The sequence below is a fragment of the Mirounga leonina genome, unplaced genomic scaffold, assembly GCF_011800145.1.
Source record: "Mirounga leonina isolate KUSES-001 unplaced genomic scaffold, KU_Mleo_1.0 Mir_447, whole genome shotgun sequence".
NCBI lineage: Eukaryota > Metazoa > Chordata > Mammalia > Carnivora > Phocidae > Mirounga > Mirounga leonina.
Genome location: NW_023270757.1, coordinates 13,988,104 through 14,004,466, shown reverse-complemented (window position 1 = coordinate 14,004,466; position 16,363 = coordinate 13,988,104). Strand labels below are relative to the sequence as shown.

General features: G+C 38.0%; 1 protein-coding gene across 15 annotated transcripts in view; it reads left to right on the top strand.

Annotated features, from left to right (window-relative positions):
- The window catches only part of KDM4C (lysine demethylase 4C), a 457,231-nt gene that overhangs the window by 146,488 nt on the left and 294,380 nt on the right, over nucleotides 1–16,363 (top strand). Inside the window, exon 9 of one of the 15 annotated variants that reach the window (XM_034988003.1) lies at nucleotides 8,961–11,023. The exons of the other annotated variants lie outside the window; for them this stretch is intronic. Coding sequence (XP_034843894.1) covers nucleotides 8,961–9,035 — 75 coding nt within the window. The 3' untranslated portion in view covers nucleotides 9,036–11,023. Of the gene's footprint in view, nucleotides 1–8,960; nucleotides 11,024–16,363 lie in introns of those variants that run through there. 15 annotated transcript variants of the gene reach the window in all.

Here is a 16,363-nt window from a genome sequence, read left to right as displayed (position 1 = left end):
CTTCTTCTTCTTCTTCTTCTTCTTCTTCTTCTTCTTCTTCTTCTTCTCCTTTCTCCTTTCTCCTTTCTCCTTTCTTCTTTCTTCTTTCTTCTAGATTTTATTTATTTGAGAGAGAGAGAGAGAAAGTGTGTGTGCGCCGGCGTGCGTGCACAAGTTGGGGGAGGGGCATAAGGAAAGGGAGAGAGACAAGCAGACTCCCCACTGAGCAAGGACACATGACTCAATCCCAGGACCCTTAGATCATGACCTGAGCCAAAGTTGGACACTTAACCAACTGAGCCACTCAGGGTCCCCACGAATTAGGACTTCTTAAATAAGGCATACCAACCAAAGTCATTATTCCCTTTCCTTTGAGATACCCTTCTCTGCTGATGCAACAAGCGTAATGTGCAGATGCCTGATTTGAAGCTTTGGTATAGGAGTCTTGCTTACTTGATCATTTGATAGGACCTTTTTGAATCAAAAGAAAGTTTTAATGGGATTTCACTGAGGTCAGTGGCTATAATTAAACTTTAATTTGTGGATCCATAATCTATCCTCCCTGTGCTCTGAGCGAGGTGATAGAACACACCTCTTTTTAGAACTGCTGGTCATAACTGTAGCCTGGAAATTCCCCACAAGGGCTGTATCCCTGAGAGCACTCACTGCCAGCGCCAGGGACCATACTCAGGTGGGAAGCTGAAAGTAATGAAGGTATGTTGCTGAACAAGGTTTTGATATTTAAATATCAAAGGGAATAAAGAATGGGTGATGAAACCCACAATTACTCTCTATTACTGTTTTAATAGTTCTACACCTTTGTAATTAGAAGAATCAGACTGTTAGCCAATTCAGAGAGGAAAGATGTCCCCAGGTAGGCAGACCCTGAAAAAGTCTCATATAATACAGAAGCCTAGTACCTAGTTCCCTCCCTCGTTTTAGCCATGCCTGTTATTTTTAATTTACTATAATTTTACCCCCTACAGGCTATGGCCGGTAATAGTTTTTGCCTCTTTCTAAAACAAGGAAGGCAAAACAAGAGTGTCTTCTGGACATTCTGGATTCTATGGAGGGATGATTTCCAACATGATAGCTTAGAGCACTAATTAATTCTTTGTGGCACTATCTACAAAATTTAGTGCTTACAGCTAATTCTTTCAGGCATTATTTTTTGTCTTTTATTTGTATTGATCAGTTTGCATTTTTCCATGTGCTGTCTTTAAGTGAGGACAGTATCAATACTTGTATGCCTTGTTGCTTCTTGAGTACAGTTTTTATGATGGTTTTATGTATCTCTTATTGTTGTTTAATATTATGATTTTTATTATATTTGAGTGTGAGCAATGGATAAATGGTTAAGTAAGGGAAATTTCAACTTAGAGTTATAATGTCATTTAAGAATATGAAGAATTAAAAAAAACTGAAGGAACGAAATCTTAACATTGGGGAATTGTCTATTGTGTAATCATACATATCACTATTTTGGGGGACAGGGGATGAGGGTTGCATATGTACATATATTTCATTATTATTGCTATTATTTTGTAACCTTTTAGGAGAAGGCTAGAAAAACATTTTAAGGAAAAAAATTTAACATGTTAAGTTCCATGTGTAACATCAAAGTTAGTTTTATAAAATTAATTGTAACTTGCATCTCCTTTCAATACGCTTAATTAGAAATAAAGCTCAAGCAGTTATTGAGGCTCTATGCTCACATAGGATTGCTGAGTCCCACTCAAGGGAGTGACACAGGGTGTGAATGTGGTAGACCCTCTGGGGAGTAATATACTTTGTCTTGAATCTCTCTCAGGTTCTGTATATAACTGTGCAGAGTTTCCTTTTCCTCATGTAGAAGGGACACATTGTTGTGCAGTGGTAAGGGGTACAAGTTCAAGGGTTAGTTGGACTGATTGAAATTCACACTTTTCCTTTTACTTGCTGTGTGATTGGAGTGAGTACTTAACTAACCTGTACAAATCTCCCTTTTCTCATATGTAAAATGGAGATTATAGCCTCTTTATAGTTGTCATGAGAAGTAAATGCAATTAAATATGTAAGGAGCCTTGAAAAGTTGTGCCGAGTACTAGGTAGATAATGTGTGCATCTTTCTTCCAGAATTCCAGTTTGGGGAATTGACCTTGTCTCAGAGGTGGGTGTGACTGGCTAAGAGAAATCTGTTTCTTTTTCCAGTGATGATGGGTCAGTTCAGTGGGCCAGTTCCTGGCCCAACAGAAAGGAGGGTTGGGTTGGTGGAGACGGAGGAAAATGCCAGCTCGCCTACATGAGTGAGAGGCGAGCTGGCGTTGGGAGGCTCATCTCTCTAGGCAGGCACAAGGAAGCACTGAAGTCTGCAACCTGCAATCATAAGGGGACTGGGCCTAGCTTAAAGTCTATGCTTTGGACACCAGATTAGAGAGCTGAAACAGTTCTGTTTAAAATCAAAGTCTAGAGAAAGCAGGCCAAATGTTTTATTTTTCATAACTTTGTCAGAGATACAAGTGTTCATTGCTCCATCTCTGTGGTACTTCCTTCCTTAAAAGGAGTTTTGTTGGCAAATTTGAGTGCAGGTAAACAAAACCAACCCAATCACACAGACCTGTGTTAGAATTCTAGTTCTGTGTTGGGCTACTATGTAACCTGCCTCTGTGAGCCGCATTTTTCCTACTTGTAAGGAGGGCTTTAACCCTCCCCTTATCAGCCTGTGGTGAGGATGGCAGGGTAGCTGGTGCAGTCATCTAGCACCATGCCTGTCTCACTGAAAACATCTTTAAAAAGTGATCCATCATGGGTCATTTCTAAGTCAGGGAACTCCCTGATACTAATTTGGAGAAGGCTGGCAGAGTTCAGTCCTGAGGCGCTGAGAAACTGTGGCTGTTGGGATAGGATTTGCAGAATAAGTGCTAACAGCAGGATGAGCAGATGGATTGCTTTATATATTTCTACTGATTCCTCACATTCATTCACTCTTACTTTCTGCCAACACAAGGGCAGTATGAAAAGAAGTGACATCACCCAGCAGTGCTTGGGGTTCTGTGGGCCAGAGTGCTAAGGGGAGGTATATGGAGGGGCTGTTGCTTATATCTTCAAAAGCATACTGTAGCTCTTGGGCCCTGTGTTGAATCTGAAAAAACCATGTGTTGTAAATCCCTGGAAAGAAAACCATCATGGATATTAGAGATTCCTGCTAAGTTTGACTCTCATCGCCCACACATGGCTTTCATATACTCCAGGTTTTTATTTGAGTTAAGATTCAGAAGTTAGGTAGTTTCCAGCAACTTTCTAAATTTTCATAACAGATATTTTTAGAAGGCCTAGTAATAATTCCAGTGATTCTTGGTAGAGTATTTCCAGTTTTGGGGAATGTATATTCTGGGTCATCCTGTAAGTATTAATTTTTTTAAAATTGGACTGTTCTGATGATTATTAGAATAGCATGAAAACCTATTACTTTGCAGGTAAATAAAACTGAAAAATTGTTCAAACCTCAGTATTATTCAAAGTAATAGTGAAGGATTTCTTTTTCTCATTAGTAAAGATAAAAGGAAAATTTCCATTGCTCATGAGAATGTAGTTGCTAGAGTAGGCACTCTGCATTTCTGTTAGGTGGCAGTGTGATTGGTATAAGCATCCTAAAAAGCAGGTAGGTAGTATGTATCAATAGCCTTTGACATCTCCATGCCCTTGACCCATTCTTCCACTTCTAGGAAATAATCAGAAATGCAGGCAAAAGTTCATTGATGAAAGTGTTGTAGTACAATTTTGTCAGCAAAAATTGAATTATAACTAAAATGTCCAGTGATAAATGGGAATCATTGAGTATATTATGGTGATCCTTTTAATTTTACAGAAAATTATTTGAAAGGAAATCATTATAGCTCTTAATATTATTACCCAAATACTCATTGTTAAAATGTATAAAAATAAAAGAAAAAAGTGGGGCGCCTGGGTGGCTCCGTTGTTGGGCATCTGCCTTTGGCTCAGGTCATGATCCCAGGATCCTGGGATCAAGCCCCGCATCGGGCTCCCTGCTCAGCGGGAAGCCTGCTTCTCCCTCTTCCACTACCCCCTGCTTGTGTTCCCTCTCTCGCTGTATCTCTCTCTGTCATATAAATAAAATCTTAAAAAAAAAAAAGAAAAAATTAATATATGTCCATATATTAAAAAACAATTGAGTTCAGAAAAATATTTAACAACACCCTTTCCAATCCCTTCTCTAAAGTAAAGCCTGTGAATAACTTGCAAATCCCTTCAAGAATATAACTCTATATCTTCTTAAAAATCCACACAAAGTTGATTAATATTGTAAATATTGTTTTCTAATGTCTTTCCTTTTAATGTGTCTTTCATTATGCAAGTAAAACATTTTTAGAGTATAGACATTTATTAGGAAAATCTTCTGGCTTGTCCCCATAGAGTATGACAGGTGGTTTGTGGTAGAATTTTTTCCTGAAGGGCATCATAGAACTACAGTAGTGCATGAGAGTTCATTGCACAGATCTTGTTAACAAATCAGGACTTTGAACATGAATGCCTTAGTTCATTGCTCTATTTCATTCCCTTCATGCAGAGCAGATGGCTCGGTGGACCTGGTGCACTTGCACGTTTCCAGTCCTGTCTTTGTTGATGGGACCTGCTGGCACCTGCCATCTCCGTTTATTCCATCACAGTTCACACTGGAAGATAATTAATGCCATCATTGTTTTTGTTTTATCAAATAACAGCATTTTTAACTGTGTTCTCATATTTGAAGGATTGGATTGGTCATGTAAATTTTAATAAGTTTCTTTAGAATTGCATTTCTTTGGCCTCATAAGGGATTATCCCAGTGAATTTGGAATACATGATAGGAAAAAATAACTAAATGACTTTTGTCAACAGTTCTGTGATAATGGGAAATCGAAATAGGAATCACAGAGTGGGGATAAAACCCGGCCTGGTTTCTAAATACACACATAGGCAAGAAGGGCTACATAATGGGGAGCCTGGGTGGCTCATTCAATTAAGCATCTTCGGCTCAGGTCGTGATCCCAGGGTCTTGGGATGGAGCCCCCCATCGGGCTCCCTGCTCAGCAGAGAGCCTGCTTCTCCTTCTCCCTCTGCTGCTCCCCCTGCTTGTGTTCTCTCTCTGTCACATAAATAAATAAAAAAAAATTTTTTTAAAGGGCTACATAAAATAAAATAGCAACTGCAATAATCATAAAGGATACTCTAGATTTAAAACATGCACATGAAGTAAGACAATTAGGAAATTATTGCCCATTATTGCAAGAGAGCAGATGGTGCTTAAAATACCCCTTAATTTTATGTCATTCTTAAAATCAAACAACCAAAGAGCATATACCATCTATATTTAAAGCGTCTAATACAAACTTTTCTATTTTTGGGGTATGCTAGAGTTGAGCTGAAGAAGAACAAATGCAGCATTAATCTGCCAGTGAGGACACACACTGGAGGCTGTCTTGGCAGGGGATTGAAGGAATAGATGAGGGAAAAGATTTCTAAGAAAGCAGTATTCCAAACCCCCCTAGCTCCTGTGTGAAACTCTTCTCTGTTACATATTTTCCCCCTAAATGTCTCTGGTAAGTTACTTGATGTTGAATGTTGAAAGTTCTGAAATGTCTAGATTATGTCTCTAAAATGACATTCATTTTGACATATGGTCATAAGTTTTAGAAAATGTATTTCATGCTTTAGTATTTCCCATTTGATTAGAAAGAATGTTGGAGAGGTTTTTTTGAGTTTTGGTGCTGCTTACACCCATGACCTTCATAATTAATGCTGAATCCTAAGCCCTAAAATGTTTAGTTTGAGTAAGCATGACCAAGATATCTTACTAGATAAACTGCTTTTCTTAGATTTGTGCATAGGTTTATACTACAGTGTAAATGTCAGTGGAATGCATCTTAGAAGGCATTTCTGTAGTATAGATTCTTTATGATCAGTTCATGGTACATTTTTGCCCAATTACTGTGCAGATGTATTTGCTGGTGCTGTTGAGATGAATGGCATCTGTGGAAAAGCTAAATCAGTCTCTGATTTATGCAGACACTCAGCGCGGGACTGAAAAACGTTGGTGCTGAGCACAGATTCTTGTTCAGTTCCTGTTATACTTTACTTTTTGTTCATGTTGGGGATCTTGCTAGTCAGATAGCATATGCAAACTGAAGAAAAGGAACTGGAAGTGCAGATCCATATTACTAAAAGTATCCAATCTGAATTGTGCAGTGGAGAATCTGAAGTCTGTACTCTACTGAGTAACTGATGTGGTTACTTATAAAGACAATTTGGACCGTGCAATTCACTGTGTTTCAAAGAAACATTCTGAGATTGGGAAGTTTATAAACCTAGATTTTTAATAGACACACGAAGAGTTTAATTTTATTAAACTTATATAATATTGTTTGTGTTTATTTCATTTTAAAAGAGCCTCTTCCTCCACTATGGCTCCCTTTATTTTATCCATTTACCTTCTGGAACTGATTGACACTATAGCAGATTGAATTAGATGTATTTTCTGAGACTTTATAATTATTCAGCTTCAAAGTAAATACATGGTCCTTCTTATTTATGGAAACTCCACAGGATAAAGCCAAACAGGCATACTATGGAAGGAATTTTTTTCAGTGAATATCATATGTCCAGCTCCCAGCTGCCTGTTGTCTCAATTACTCAGTAGGGTCTATGGACAAAGTGGTCCTCAGTGGGTAAATTAGGAGTTCTGAGCCTTCTGCTTCAGTGGGTTTGTCTTTGAAGCAAAGACAGAGAAAATGTTTCTCTGCCTGCTATTTATTCCCAGATGTAATAACTATGAAACCAAACCCATGCCAAACACAATGGTTTTGACTTGAGTCAAAAGCGGGGAAACCAAAGGGTGAGGAAACTACAGTTTTGGGGAAATAGAAATAGGACACAGAGGGAAATGGGCATTCAACAGAAAGTCAAGGCACAACCATAGGTTAAATATTCATTCATGCACTGAGCTATGCATTTAACAGAGTATGATAGACTTTTGGGACTGGCGGTTTGCAAGCGGGGAAAACTTATTAAAAATCATTTCAGTCTGCAGATCTGTAGTTTTACAAAGCATGTGTGTGGAGATGTGCAGACAGTAGAATATGTGCTTCAGTAAATTTAACAGGAAGGAACCTGATGACAGCTGTGGTGTTTGTGATTGTGCTGTTCATTAATAAACCTTCAGAGTAAATTTACAGCTAAGTGAAGGGAGGAAAAAGCTAGCCTATTTTATGCCATGTGTACTTATGGTTTAAGCCCACAGCAGAACTAATCATAGAATTGTATGGATTACTGAACACAAATGAGGAAGGTTGAACTTCAAGGAAATGTGCTATTTATAGTTATTTGTATTTTGAGTTGGGGATTTTAACTGTGGTATAAAGTAAGAGTCATATAAAGAGGAAAGATCAATGGAATACTGTATGGTTGTAAGTGGCTACATGCTCACTATTTTTGTGAGCTTTTGATGGTTCTTTAATGGAGGGTGAATATTTTTAAATGGTCAAAAGCATATGAATACATAATATTTTCCACAAATATATGGTGTGCATTTTCCCCTCTGTATAGGTTTAGCTTTTGGTTTTTATTTTATTTATTTTATTTTATTTTATTTTTTTAAAGATTTTATTTATTTATTCATGAGAGACAGAGAGAAAGAGAGAGGCAGAGGGAGAAGCAGGCTCCCAAGGAGCAGGGAGCCCGATGCGGGACTCGATCCCAGGACCCTGGGATCATGACCTGAGCCGAAGGCAGACGCTTAACCATCTGAGCCACCCAGGCGCCCCTAGCTTTTGGTTTTTAATGATTTCTCTTTGAGTCACTGAAAAATTACCTATTTTTATATAGTTATTGTTTAAAGTTGTAGACTCACGTGAGTTTTAATATCAAGTTGCTTCTAAATGTTAGTTTGCCAAACATAAAAACTACACTGCATGGTATTTGTTTATATGATATGTGTGTTTATTTCATGGAGACAGTATGAGATTTATGATAAAGGTCAGGAATCCTAGAAAGCATTCTTGAAGCCGGTTAAACAAGGACACTTACAGCACTCTCCTTATTTCACTGGTGTGAAAATATTGTTACTAACAGTAGAGGATGGACTAGATTTTTAGAACATCTCTGTTGTATAGCTGTTAAAAATAGTGGGTTAAATTATATGTACTGATGTGACAAAGATCTTCAAAATATATTGTAAAGTAAAAATCAAGGTGATAAGTATCTTGTATAGTGTGATGCAATCTTTTTTAAAAACTATCTTAAAAAGATGTAAATAGAAAAACAAATGGAAGGATACAAATGGTTAATTATGATGGCCTATAGCCACTGGAATGAATTTGAGGTGTATAATGCGGGGATGCTCACCTTTTATGCACTTCTATTGTTGGAATTCTTTTTTTATAAGGCTGTTTTTATGTATTGTTCTGTGCTATTTCTAAAATCTAATAAAATTATCTTTATTGTCTTCAATAGTGTTTATGTAGAGAGGTCTAAACTAATGTCTAGATGTGTCTTATAGGCACATGGTAGAGATGTTCTGAAATTTATCTACTTTAGGATATTTAGTTTGTAACTAAAATTTCACTGTAGGGGAGGGTGATAAATACGTGTCTGTACATGCTTATAGTACTTTTAAGGCCTTTAAAACTTTATCCTGCAGTTCCTAATTGATCTCTAAGGTAATATTAATCATTGATTCTAAATCAACAGCATTGATATAAATTATTTAAAAAATTGCTGAAAGAATGAAAATGGAAATTTGCTTTGAAACTATTTGCAGATTGAATGTAATGTTCTGTATTTGTTGTAGTAAAAGAGCCTGAAATTGTATATTGGCTCTTGCTAAGACATGTACAATGTGTGTGTTTATCATTCCCATATAATCAAAACTCACTATTAGACTCTGTAAATTGTATCATGGGCCGTGGTGCTTAAATATTAATGTATTTCATTACTTTTGTTCTCAGATTCATGGACAGTGTGTATCATTAACCAGCAGAGGGCAGTGTCTCTTCACAAATATTTTTCCTGCAAAGTCTTGACAAGAGTGGGTTTCCCTAATAGCATTTGACCTAATTTGACATATGGAGATGTTAGAGATATTCATTGATTATAAATTTGTAATTGATATGTTTCATGTGGAATAGAAGGTGATAAAAATGAATATAACTTAGTGTAGTAAGGGATATTTGTGCTATTATTTATAATTCTTCTAGATTAGTTGTTTCTTAAAAGAAATGTTCATTTTATGTGTAGGAAGTGTGTGCATTTAGCCTAAAATATCATCAAATCGAAGTGCTTTTCTTTGTGAAATGAATTTATAATGCGCCCACGTCGGTTGCAAGTTGTTCGTGGGTTTGGCCCCTGCATGTTGTATAGTGCAGCTGCTGTGCAGAGGAGCAGTGTGTGCTCACTCACACAGCACAAAAATGAAATAAAATTCACTGGGGGAGACTTACAAGCTGACAAGTAGCAGTGTGTGCAAGACTCTCCTAAGTCTCACGTCTTCCACGGTGAGGTGGCTTGAATGGGGTGTAGCTGGGAAAGGGCTTCAGTGGAAGGACCCAACCTAGACCCCGTCATGTCATGCTCCTCTTATTTAAAAGGAAAAGGGGGCAGAACACATCCATGAGCCTCCTGGGTGAGGAAGTAGTCTTTTTAGAAATGGGAGCTTCTACCAAACATTTAGGGACAGATATTCTCTTGAGATAACTCAGACCTGCTGAGCTTGCTCTTTGCTAAGCTTTTGGAAGGTGACGGTAAAGAGCTTAGTTGGGGACATTAAGTGGCATTAACTTGTGAAGAGAAGACATTTAATTTAGACTGCTTGAGCTTGAGCTGGGTTGGTCATTTATAGGTAGTATCCTTTTAGGCAAGATTTCTTTAAGTTGGTATAATACTACTACATTATAGGTTTAGTTGTAAGGACAGGTGATTATTGTTAGTTACTGAAATAGTGACTCCTACATGTCATGTAATCAATGCTTCTCTCTCTCAAGAAGTGTTGACATTTATTAAACTTTTAAAACCAATTTGAGGTCCCCATCATGTGAAATTGTGCTGCAGCAGCACATCAGTGCATTCCTGCATTTTGCTTCTCTGGTGTGCCCCAGGTACTAGTTGTAAGCCAAGACTCTTTGTTCCATGATGACACTTCTGGGGCAGATCTGATAGCCTGTCATTATTGGGCAGCTTCCACTGACGTACATGCCAGCCACGGTACTAACTGTCCTTCAGAGTAGAACTGTGGGGGTACCCAGTGGGGGAGTGCATTCTTAGCATCTTGGTTCAGAGGGACTTTAAATAGGTCAAGATATTTATTCTTTGGTTTTCATTTGGGCTGTGTCCAGAGCATACTAAAGGACTGTAGTTCTGGAATAAATTTTCATTGAGTCAGTCATACAAGAGACACAAACTGTACTACTGGGAGAAAAGTTCAAATGCTGAGACAACTGTTCTAAAATATCCCTTGTTTTGTTCTTTTTGTTTTTTTAAATTGACCTCCTTTGTAAAATAAAGCAAGAATATGAGACATTTCGAAAATGTAAAAAGCTACTTGAACATATTTGAAAGTAAAAAATATAATTCTTTAATTTGCTGGGTATGTACACGCAAAGGAAAAGAGTTTGCTCTTCCACTGACCCGAGCTTTGCATTTGTGGAAGGGGCTGTCCTTAATTCTGTGGCTGTGGCTAAGAGAGCAGATATACATATGCAGATGCAGGAAGAGGGGACTGAGAGCTGCGAAGATCAGCACTTGCTCTCTCTACTGTAGCCCAGAAAGGCTTGAGAGTTCCAGGAAGTTCTTTACTCCTGCAGCTCCTTAATCTGGCCATGTGGTAACTCTCTGATCTAGCACATGCACTGGCACTGATGTGTATCGGGGATAGAAATTTTATTTTACAAACTCAAGTTATTCAGTAATGGCCGTGAAAAATGACCAAAGATGGAAATGGATCTTTGCCACTGTCAGCTGTTTCAAAGATTTCTTCTATTAAATGCTGTACCCCAAACTATAGAGTGCTCTTCAATTTTTATATAAAAAATAAAATACCTTAAATATATACAATTTTAATTAAAAAATATAAACATGTAAATAAAATGAGGTAAAAGACCTTGGAAAATTATATAAGATGAAATAGCAATGTAAATTGGAATAGAAAAGACAGCCTTTGAAATAAAATAAAAATCATTTCAGAAAAAAATAAAAAAATTAAAACTCAGGGGTGCCTGGCTGGCTCAGTCGGTAGAGCATGCTACTCTTGCTCTTGGGGTTTTAAGTTTGAGCTCCATGTCAGATGTAGAGATTACTTAAAAATAAAATCTTAAAAAAATTAAAACTCAAAAGTATGCTTTCATTTGTATTTTTCATATAGCAGTAAATCATTTAATGAAGCAAGTAGCTAAATATGTGCTTACATTTTAAAAGCTTCATTATTTTAGGGTGTGTTTGACAGAGCAAAAGAGGGTGAACATGGATGGCAGGTAGGAGGAAATAAATTGAGATTTCTGTCATGTCAAAACAAAATTTTATATGGCTGAAATATTTCATGTTAAACATATTGAAAGAAAATGTAGGAGAATATTTATTTGATCCTTGGGTTGAGGAGGACTTTCCAAGCGGGATCCATTGGTGGATACCATGAAGGAAAAGACAGATTTGAATGGCATTTTGAAAAATTGCAAACTAAATAAACAACTACTGTATATATACCACTTGTATTACAGGAGAGATGGGGTTAATATTAAGCTGTAGTTGTACTACTTAAACGACTTAAGCTGTAGTTGTAATTAATTCCTAAATGTTACTTAATAACAAATTAATTGAAAACATATTTAGTCAAATATTGATATAATTTGGGGGCAGAATGTAAAATTTAAAGGATATTTAAAATAAAACTGGATATTTTAAGGAAATTTGTCATGTCTGAGATGCTGGTTGGTGTTTACTTTTAGATGCTATGGGGCTATCAGTGTTTCTTTGCCATTAGGTGTATACTTTAGTGGTTAGGTTTGAGAAGCAATGCCACTCGAATATATAAAAGAACCTCTGTGGGTGCCTCGGTGGCTCAGTCAGTTAAGTGTTATTAGACTCTTGGTTTGGCTCAGGTCCTGATCTCAGGGCAGTGGGATCGGCCCCTCATAGGGCTCTGCGCTGAGCACGGAGTCTATTTTGAGACTTTCCCTCCCCTTTCGCATCTGTCTGCCTTCCCCTCTGCTCCTCACTGCTCCCCCAACGTGTCACGTGCTCTCTCTCTAAAATAAATAAATAAATAAATAAATAAATAAATAAATAAATAAACAAAATCTTTAAAAAAGAAAAGAACTGCTCAATTTTTTAAAAAGATTCATTTATTTTAGAGAGAGTGAGAGAGAGAGAGCACAAGGGGGAGGGGCAGAAGAAGAGGAAGAGAGGAACCCAAGCTGACTCCACCCTTAGCACGAGCTGGAGGTGGGGTTGGGGCTTGATCCCACGACCCTGAGATCAGGACCTGAGCCAAACCAAAAGTCAGATGCTCAACCAACTGTGCCACCGAGGCACCCCCAAGAACCTCTCAATCTTAATTTATTAATAATTATCATAGCTAAAACTCAGTAAGCCTTTACTTTGTGTCAGGTATAAAACTTTACTTACACATATTCATCCAATTTTTACAACTGTTGTGTAAGAGAGGTAGTATTACTACCCCCATCTTATAGAGGAGAAATATGAGGTGCAGCTGAGGGTCAGTCCACATTTAAAGTAGAAAAATTGGGGGCGCCAGCATGGCCCAGTCAGTTGGGGCTCCCACTTGGGTCATGATCAGGGGTTGTGGGATCACGCCCCATGTGGGGCCCCGCGGGGAGGGCGGGGGAGAGGTGGAGCCTGCTTGGGATTCTCTCTCTGCCCCTCCTGTGCGCCCTAGCACACCTGCGTGCATGTTCTCTCTCCCTCTATCTCTCAAAAAAAAACAAAAGAGAAACAAAAACAAAACAAAAAGCTGGGTAAAAGGCAATTCATCAAAGAAAAATATAGTAGCTAATAATCACATAACCTTAATCTAATTGTATTAGTAGTCCTAGAAATGCAAAAAGGTGAGTGTTGTTTCTCACCTCTCACTGGCAAAGGAGACAAATGAAAACATCCAGTGTTGTTAATGCCTATGCAAATTAATACAACTTACAAGATGCCCAGGCCGTCAGCCTTGGAAATAAGTGTGTCCTGTGACCCTGTACTCCACATCTGGGAATATGTCCTGTGGAAAAAGAGAAAGTTGCACCAGGATGTACTTATTTGGATAGTCCTTATAGTGTTGATTATGAAACTGAAAAAATGGTAGTAAGTAAATGTCCAACACTGAGTGATGGTTGAATAATTTATGGTACATCCATCCATGATGTGCTGATCAGTGTGAAAAATGACGTGGGTGTGTAATTATTGATAGACTGGCGCTTATAATATACTGCCAAGGATTAAAAGCAGATTACAAAATAAGATATTTTCCTTTTTATATGTGAAAGTACATATGCATTGGTGCCTGGGTGGCTCAGTTGCTTATGTGTCTGGCTCTTGATCTTAGCATGGGTCTTGATCTCAGGGTCATGAGTTCAAGCCCCACGTTGGGCTCTGTGCTGGGCATGGAGGCTACTTAAAAAAAAAAAAAAAAAGAAAGTACGCATGTATTATAAATTATAGAAGAGTATTCATTAAATTTTAGCATCATCATCTTTGAGGGGATTGCAATTTTATTATTATATTTGTACAGCAACTGAGTATTACATGTGCAATTAAAAATGAAAAGTTTATTTTTAAGAAGAAGTGTCTCATTGTATTTTTCATGTAGTTATAGATTTCAAAGTACTGAATTTACTTAAAATTAAGTGTAGATCTACTGGTGAAGTGCTTTTAGAATGGAGGCAAAAACACAAGAGCAGTAGCTTAGGAAAATATCCAAGATGAAGAATTTGATAGATCAGGGTATACATAATTGGCTAGATTTGAGGCTTTGGGTAAATTACTTGTTTTCAGCTTCAAAGAGGAGTGTAAATATCAATAATCCCTGAGTGCATATAACTGTATCTAATATTTATAGTGATGACTGTGGGCTGTTAAGTTAATGATTTTGATGTATTGCATATCCTGATTAAAAAGTAAACAAGTATATTAGGGAATGTTAGAAATAATAGTGTCAAATAGTTGAAATTCATGCCTACCCTCCTCATTGTACATTTTACTTCCTACCTGTGCTAGATAAATCAGGCATGTTTAATAATGTTCGCAATTGTATACAAATGTTCATATTTCAAGCAAAAGCAGGGATTTGACAAATCTCCTGGATCTCTAAAATAATTTATTATATCTGGAATCTTAATTAAATTTTTTGTTGTTGTGGAGCTTTTTTTTTTTTTTTTAGATATTTGAAAGGTGTATTTATGAATCTACATGACCTAGGGCTAAGGACAGTTGCACCTCCTGGACACTACCCCTGGAGAGAGGAAACCTCAACCCAATCCAACCCCCTCCCCAGCTCTGAGCTCTTAGGTGATGTGACTCTTCTTCAGTGCCTCTCCCCAGCTTTTGTCTGGGGCTCTGGCTGGGTCCGGTTCCTAGGTTAAAAGTCTGTGAATGAATAAGGTGGGAACCTGGTTCTGAAATTCCTTGCCAGCCGATCTTTCTTTTTTCAAGGTTTTCCCCAGGAAGTTGGGACAGAATGGGCAGGTGAAAGGTGACCTGTGGGAATAGGTTTTCTCAAGGTGCAGACAGAGCAGGGAGGGCCCTGCACAGTGCTTTCCTGTGACCTGTCAGCCTTATTCCTCCCCCTGCCATCCCTCACTTCTTTATAGCCCTTTTCTGGGAATTCTGTTGCCCCTTCCCCGTTTGATGAATAGTGTGTACTGCAGGGCTCAGCTATGGCAGGCAGCATTCTTGACCCCTCATGTGCAGGTTAGCAGGCCTCCTATTTGTCTTCTGGGGTTATTCTGCAGGTTACATAAGAACAGGTAGTGCTTGTGTTCCTTGCAGTGCCCTGTAAGCTGCTGTTCTCTGAGGCAGAGTTATAGGAGCCCACACAGTCCTGGAATTTGATGTAGGAAAGACATTAGGGTTTGAAGCCAATGGCCAAGAAAGAATTCTCGAGATGTCTTTGGTGCAAAAAGCTGGTTTTATTAAAGTACGGGGACAGACTTGTGGGCAGAAAGAGCTGCACCAGCGTTATAAGGAGTGGCCCATTATATACTTTCAAGTTGGGAGGGGGTTAGGGAGAGCATAAATCTCTAAGGAATTTTGGAAGCAATGTTTCCAGGACCTTGAGGGGGCTAGCTATTGTTGGGAAAAGGTCATTTATTACCGTCTAATAAAACCTTAGTACTGAGACCCTTCAGATGTATATCGGTGAGCCATATGCTTGAGGGATGATTGCCAACATGTATTTTGGGGGGGTTTAGAGATAAAGGAAATTTCTAAAGGAATTTTTATATGTTAAAGTAGACTTACAGGATCCTGGGGGTCGGGCTAAGGTTGCTGTTTGAGTCCTAGAAGAATGTCACTCTGTTTCAAGGACTTGTCAGTGGGCTCTAGGTAGTAAGGAAATTTAATAATTTTTCTTCTGCCTTTGTTTCCCACATCATTATTCACTGCAGAAGGAACACAGATACTTTGGCGAAGCACAACAGATCAGAATAGAAATGCACTTTAATGTATGTGAATGGAGTAGGTTGAAGGTGCAGAAAATCTGTGTATAAGATTGGTCCCTTTACTATCTGAAGGGTATTATGCTTGGGCATAACCTTATCAGTGGTGTATAATGAGAGACTGAATGTATATTCACAGCTTTGTGTGCTAACTAATTTTTGCTTTGCAGAATTCCAAAGACATTTCTGCTTAGGGGAGGAGGTGTTTCTTTCCCCCATTAACTTGATTCTAACCAGGATAACATGTAGTAGTACCTTCTGAACTGCTAGTTGCCCTCAGAGGTACGTTGTGTATTCCCTGTGAGTTGCAGTAGGATTTTTACCTTTCTTTTTGTACTAATTTTGATATAGAAATAAGAAGGAAAGAATACATTTTCTTACCAATATTTCTACTGTTGATGTTTTAAGAATTATGAAGTTCTGTTCTTGGCGTTTTTTCATATGATAGCTTTTCTATTTGTTGCAAACCAGTGGATATTTTCAGTATATTGAGAAATTTAACAAAACAATAAAATGAAACAATAAAAGCAAACACAATACTGGCTATTTCAGTCCTTCCTTTGAAAAGAAATGGAATGTGAAGATTGAAATGTTTGAGATAGAACCTTAGTTCAGTTACCGACAGTTTCACTTCTCTCTCTCTATTTGATTCCTCTTCCTTCCTTCCTTCCTTCCTTCCTTCCTTCCTTCCTTCCTTCCTT